Below are 7,500 nucleotides of genomic sequence, written 5' to 3'. Positions count from 1 at the left end.
CTCCTGAGCAATGCATGAGACTTTATTCTCCATATGAGAGGCGTCTTTAAGCTGCAGCACCAAAAAGGCCTTTATATGAAGTATTAAACACATTTCAGTAGTTTAGCGCTTTCTCCTTCTGTCAATCCAGTGTTATTACACACAACTCATTTGTCAGATTTGTTTTGTTTTATGTTTATGTTTGTATTGTTTGGGTTTTTACCAAAATCTGCTTCAATTCCATCTCAACAGCTCCTTCAGAAATATTATTCCCAGGAAAAAATGGATTCAATACTTACTTTTCCTTATATAACACTGCATAAATAATAATAATAATAATAATAATAATAATAATAATAATAGAATATATAATATTAAATACTAAAGTACTCACAAATGTAGTAATACTCCCGTCCGGGCCTGAACTCGAAGCCCAGAGAAAAGGGTGTAAAAAGCTGAAATTTCTCCGAGAACTTGAGCGGCCCGTTGGGCGAATGAGGGCGATTGCACTCCCAGCGCTTGAATCCTTTGGCCGTGTGGTCGCAGGTGCTGTATCCGTCATAATTCACCATGTAGAGAACATATCTCTCCGTACGCTCCTCCGGCACAGAGTCCTCGTAATGCGGACAGTACACGTCCAGATAGTCGTTTATACACACGTCGATGTGGTAATCTCCACGCTGAAACCTGCAAAACAACACAGACCATCAGAAACACTCATTCTGAAAATGCAGTTTTCATTTCAGTGCAGTACTTTTGCATTGTTTTATATGTCGTCACCTTACGCCCTATTCACACGGGGCTTCAGCGTCAACGCTTGACAGAGGGCGTGTCTGAAGTTGGAGCTGAAACGATCGTCATAGAAGCGTCAGCCAATGAAATTCAGTCAGCAATAGGCCACTGTCTGAGCTGGTGTATTTGCATACAGCGATCTGATTGGCTGACGCTTCCGTCGGCGCTGGTCCCAACTTCTGCAGCGAGGAACGCTTCTGAAGCAGCGCCGACGGATCCACAATGCAGTTCGGCAACGCCTAGGGTTGCCCCGCATACAATTCTGAGCGTTTTCTCTGTTACGCCTGTTTCACACCGCAAGCGTCAGCGGCGCGTGAGCAGAGCGTGAGCAGCGCGTGTGTTTTCGGCGTCCATGTTAACAGATTAGAGCTTTCATACCGCACGCAGCAGCAGCGCGTCAGAGCGAGGCGTGAGCGTCGCCGAAGCAGCAGTGCAGCAATAGTTTCGGCACTGGGTCTATTTTTGACGCGCTGCTCACGCTCAATTAAAGTGACAGTGCATTGATAATGACCAAAACATTGAATGACAGTAAAAAGTAGCAATTTTACCCAATAAATGCGTTAATAATGTCAAATGGTTTATATATAGTCATTCAAATTCACTTAAAACGATTTAAAACGGCAACAAACATTTATTTAGGCCCGAACTACAAAACCAAATGTAAAACAATTTTAGTATCAGTTTTGCTTAAGTTGCACACTAGTGTTGTAGGAGAGGGGAAATAGAATATTTACGGGAATTGTAGTCCACAGCGAAGTGTATTGTGGGTAGTGTAGTGCGACACGCATGCTGGATTATGTGAGCTCGCTGTGTTCTGTGCAGCTGAGCAGAGCAAGAAAGTTTTTATCGGCTTTGTTTTATGTTCACTCGAGTTATTCCTACCAGGAGCTGTTTGCACAAATTGCACTCTGAATCTGACAACACGAAAATAAGTAAAAGAATGGCATGCATTGGTTACTTTCGTCCGTCTCATCCTCTGCACGAGCATGAATTAACGAGCTGTTTTTCTGCCGCTGGACATCACTGAAGCGGAGAAAGTAACACTAGTTTGATCATGTATAAATATCATTATAACTATATTGTATAAATATTATTATAACTAGGTCTACAGCAACCTGATAATAAAAAACAAATGACATGATATCACAGGCGATTGTCTTCTGACTGTAGACGCTTCTTATATAAGTTAGATTGAGAAGCATACAGTATTATTTGATCTATAGAATTTGTAAAATAAACATTTGCCAGTTAAAGAAACAGCATAGGAGGGGCCTTGGTGCAGATGAAAAGTTTAAAAAGTGTATTTGTATATAGAGAGACATGGGTAACTAGATAGAATAGACAGAGATAGGTTGATCTCTGCAGCAGCTGCCGAAGAGCTGCGCGCTGCAGACGCAGCTGGTGTGAAAGGCAAACGCCTGCGTGCTGCTACTGCTCGACATACGCGCTGCTCACGCTCTGCTCACGCGCCGCTGACGCTTGCGGTGTGAAACAGGCGTTAGAGTTATACGGTTTTATCTGCGTTCTAAATGATTTAGAGATATTGAGCTTCAAAGTTTTTGCATTTCATGCAGCAAACAATATGCGTGTGACAATTTTCTTTCATACATTAACATGACAGAGTCCCTAAATGTACTCTACATGAGAATAAAATGCAAATTGGGGTAAAACAAACAGGGCAAACCTTCTGAATCTAAAGCCATTTTCAGCTTGGAATTATAGAGTTCTATCTGGCGGATCATTCATTGAAGGACTACTTATCAAATGATGCAATCACAAAATATATAATTTGATGTTTTAACAATATGTTGATGCTTGAGAAAGTTTTTTTTTCTATTACATTTATTTAATATATATTTAATTTAATAAAGGGTGACGCAGTGGCGCAGTGGGTAGCACGTTCGCCTCACAGCAAGAAGGTTGCTGGGTCGCTGGTTCGATCCTCGGCTCAGTTGGTGTTTCTGTGTGGAGTTTGTATGTTCTCCCTGCGTTCGTGTGGGTTTCCTCCGGGTGCTCAGGTTTCCCCCACAGTCCAAAGACATGCGGTACAGGTGAATTGGGTAGGCTAAATTGTCTGTAGTGTGTGTGTGTATGTGTGGATGTTTCCCAGAGATGGGTTGCGGCTGGAAGTAAAAACTGCTGGATAAGTTGGCGGTTCATGCTGCTGTGGCGACCCCAGATTAATAAAGGGACTAAGCTGACAAGAAAATGAATGAATGAATGATTTAATAAAAATATGAATATTTTTTTCTTGTTCAAATTAAGCATACAAGGCTTTGCTAAATATTTTATCCAGTGCAGATGTTAATTTTCTGTAATTAATATGATAATATTTATTGAATTTTATGCTTTATATAAACTATTAAACTTTCTTTATTGAATTATGTCCCATGAATTAAATTTAGTATTATCCCTTCAAGGCTTAATATCACATATAAAATCTTTAAAAGAAAACGGACAATAAGTAAATGAGTTTAATAAACACTGAAACATATTTCATTGGCTATATACATTTGAAGTCAGATTTATTAGCTCCTTTGAATTATTTCTTCTTTTTAAAATATTTCACAAAGTACAGTTGAAGTCAGAACTATTAGCCCCCTTCGATTTTTTTTTCTTCTTTTTAAAATATTTTCCAAATGATGTTTAACAGAGCAAGGACATTTTCACAGTATGTCTGATAATATTTTTTCTTCTAGAAAAAGTCTTATTTGTTTTATTTCGGCTAGATTAAAAGCAGTTTGAAATTTTTAATGAACCATTTTAGAGACAATATTATTAGCCCCTTTAAGCAATATTTTTCTTGATAATCTACAAAACAAACCGCTGTTATACGATAATTTGCCTAACTCCCCTAACCTGCCTAGTTAACCTAATTACCCTAGTTAAGCCTTTAAATGTCACTTTAAGCTGTATAGAAGTGTCTTGAAGAATATCTAGTAAAATATTATTTACAGTCATCATTGTAAAGATAAAATCAGTTATTAGAAATGAGTTATTAAAACTATGTTTATAAATGTGTTGAAAAAATCTGCTCTCCGTTAAACAGAAATTAGGAAAAAAATTAACAAGCGATCTAATAATTTAGTCACCTGTAGCTCATGTGTTTGGACTGTGGGGAAAACCGCAGCACCCGAACGAAACTCACGCCAACACAGGGAGAACATGCAAACTCCAAACAGAAATGCCAACTGAGCCGAGGCTCAAACCAGCGACCTTCTTGCTCTGAGGCGACCCACTGCACCACTGTGCGGCCCTTACATAACGTAATGTAATGCAATGTAATATAATATCCTTATTCTTCCACACTTGTGAACTGCATCAGCTGCTGCTCTTATGAACTTTTCTGAACAAGATTTCCATCAACACAAATGAACATCACAAGCCTTTTCTCAGGTCTTGAGCCCTGAATGAAGGATTGCGAGTCTGACTGCTTACAAAACAAACATCAGACGCTGATTCTGAACATCCACCGCCAGCACAGCCGCAGAAATAAAGACAGACGGCTGGAAATAAACATTACACTGCTCTCAATGAGAGAAAAACAGAGTTGCAATATTTCAGGATGCTGAGTATTATTCATGAGGAATGTCCCTGTAAAGTCTAGCGGGGTTTTTTTTTGTTTTAATAATTTTTTTTTTTCGGGGGTTTCACCTTTATTTTTAATAGGACTGTAGAGAGAATTGACAGGAAAGCATGGGGAGCAAAGAGAGGGGAAAGATCGGCATAGGACCGCGAGGCGGAATCGAACCCGGGTCGCCGCGAGCACCAGAGTGCACTAACCACTACACCACTGGCGCCGACTAGCGGAGTTTTGGCAAATGTGAGTGTTACGGTTGCCGTATCTTGGTGGGATTTTTTGCATCCCGTTCTCTCTCTCTTCCTCTCTTTCTCTCTCTCTCCCCCATCTCTGCCTGTCGTATCCTTTAGGTCCGACTTCGTGGAAGCCGATTGATCATTGAGTGACGTTGCGCTGTCACATATAAGGATGCCAGGGAGAGCGGATGACAGCGCGCTTTTCCTTTGATCCTATTTTTGCCGACCTGATTTTGTTATTCGTTAATTTTGATTAACTTTTGTTTGGATCAAATTATTTAGCATTATTTCTGCCCATTTTGAACTACTTTGTGATTTTTGTACATCTTATTTTCGATTGTTTGTTTGTTACTTTTGGTATAACTCTTACCTGGCGAACAAAAAGAGATTATTGAGAGTTGACGTTGTCCTCAGAGTAAGGTGGACAGGGAAGATGTAGTACGACTTCCATCTTACATACACGTAGTCAATCCATTGTTTACAACACCAGGTAAGAAGTGAATGCCACTTATGTATTTGTTTTGTTTTAGTTCAGAATAGGTAAGGTTACGGCGCTCGGCGCTGAAGATTTTTCTTTTCTTTTTCTTTTCATGTTTCTAGCGAGATAAGGGGTTTGCTTATGAGTTAGAATTGTTTTGTTATATTTATTTCTTTGATTTGGCTTCACTAGCGTCCCCTTGCTCTTGAAATGACCTAATTTTGTTTGATACTTTGTTTAATTTGTTACTTTATTATTATTGTAAATATTTTTCTTAATGTATTTTTATATTTGGGCATTATTCTGATTTCACGTTTTGTACATTAAATCACTTTTGTTGGCAGTTTTGTTGTTTGTGTCTTTTGCATTCACCCATCATCTTGCTAAAGTACCACACCTTTTAAATGTTATTACTTTTACCCTAGACTAACATCAAAGAGGTTGTAACAGTGAGCACGATCTATTGCAAGTTCAATTCTGCTGCTGTCATTTTCACAGAAATACAGTGAGACACACACATGTGCAGCTGAATATGCAGAATTATTTCAACAGGCATGAATCACAATGCATTCATAATGGAGGTACAGGCCAGACATTCAGGAGGATTTAGAGCAGGGGTGTTTAAAATCAGTCCAGGAGGGCCGGTGTCTTACTCACTGTAGCTCCAACATGCTTCAACACACTTGCAGGAAGGTTCTAGTCTACCTAGAGTTGCTTGATTAGCTTGTTCAGGTGTGTTTGATTAGGGTTGGAGCTAAACTCTCCAGGACGCCGGCCCTCCAGGACCGAGTGTGGACAAGAGGAAGATGTGCTGGTTGTTTTTTTGGTAAAGCACATGCAGTATTACGCAAACTAGACATTTTTTGTTTTGGTGTGTGTTATTTTCAGTGTTCAATTTGTTAGATCACAGTCTCCACGCCAGATTAATAAGATCCAGCCCCGGATGGACGGAAATGCCAGGTATTTTGACAAGAAGTCAGCAGAGTTTCCGATACCCAAACCTGTTAGGGTAAATTAGCAGTCCACTATTAATATAGGAGTCGACTGTGGAAGAAAGCCAGAGAAGAGCAGAGGCAACCCTGCTGAAAAATCCAGCTTAATCCAGCTAGACTGATTGGCTGGTTTTAGCTGGTTGACCAGCATGGTTTTAGGTTTTTTTTTGCCATTTCCAGGCTGGTTTCCAGCCACTTCCAGCCTGTTCTTAGCTTAAATGACCAGTTAATCCAGCTAAAACCAGCTTGACCAGCATGGTTTAAGCTGGACTAAGCTGGTTTTGGCTGGGCTCCCAACCTGGCTAGGCTGGTCAAGCTAGATTTAGCTGGTCATCTCCCAGCCTGACCAGCTAAGACCAGGCTGGAAATAGCTGGAAACCAGCCTGGAAATGGCCAAAACCCCTCTAAAACCAGCCTGGTTGACCAGCTAATACCAGCCAACCAGCCTAGGCTGGTTTAAGCTGTTTTTTTTCAGTAGGGAGATAAAGTGTTGATAATAAAAAAGCAGAGCTTATTGAATAATCTCAGTTGTATGTGTTTCAGTGCGCTCATACTTCGTCTGAACAGCACAAACACAACAGATGTTATTATACATCAGGCCACAAGACCCTCAGTTAGAGACACAGCCTCATATGGCATATCAGTGGAGAGGAACATTTCATGAAACAACATTAGCAGAACACTACAAGCAGAGAAAGTAATAAGAAATATATATGTATAATAAAAAAAAACTATAAATGATTAATATAATAAATTATAAATATAAATTAATAAAAAATATGAATCAAATAAATGGATTACTAAAACAAATAACTAATATACCGTTGAAAGCAGAAGTTTACATACACTGTATAAAAAGGAGCATAACCATTTTAAAAAAGTCAGATGTTAATGTGACTAAACTTTTACTCTTTTAGGTAAGTTAGGATTATCACATTTGTTTCTGTAATGAGAGAGATGTATTGAGAAATTGTTATAACTTTTCTTGAAAGTCAAGTTTACATACAATAAGATTATTCTGCCCCTGAAAAAGCTCAGATGATGATGTCAGGGTTTTGGAAGTTTTTAATTGGCTAATTGACAACATTTGAGTTAATTGGAGGCACAGCTGTAGAATAGTATTGAAGGAAATCCACAAACACACTGCTTCCTTGTGTGACAACATGGGAAAATCAACAAGCCAGAATCAACAACAAAGCCAGATTACAATTGGCTAAATTACACTGGGAAAAAGACTCATGTTTGGAGACATGTCCTGTGCTCTGATGGAACTAATGTTGAGCGGTTTGGCCATAATGAGCAGTGTTACATTTGGAGGACAAAAGGGAAAGCTTAGGAGCCTAGAACACCATCCCAACTGTGAAGTATGGGGGCGGCAGCATCATGTTGTGGGGCTGTTTTGCTGGAGGAGGGACTGGTCCACTTCACAGCATAGATGGCATC

At 39.5% G+C, this 7,500-nt stretch overlaps 1 protein-coding gene across 1 annotated transcript in view; it reads right to left on the bottom strand.

The window, feature by feature from the left end:
• efna5b (ephrin-A5b) overlaps positions 1-7,500 on the bottom strand; it is a gene marked incomplete at its 5' end in the record, with an annotated part of 201,572 nt that overhangs the window by 42,854 nt on the left and 151,218 nt on the right. Inside the window, 1 exon segment of the mRNA NM_131026.2 lies at positions 374-666. Within this exon segment, the coding sequence (NP_571101.1) occupies positions 374-666 (293 nt within the window).

The sequence above is a fragment of the Danio rerio genome, chromosome 8 (assembly GCF_049306965.1).
Source record: "Danio rerio strain Tuebingen ecotype United States chromosome 8, GRCz12tu, whole genome shotgun sequence".
NCBI lineage: Eukaryota > Metazoa > Chordata > Actinopteri > Cypriniformes > Danionidae > Danio > Danio rerio.
This window is presented reverse-complemented; position numbering and strand designations above follow the sequence as displayed.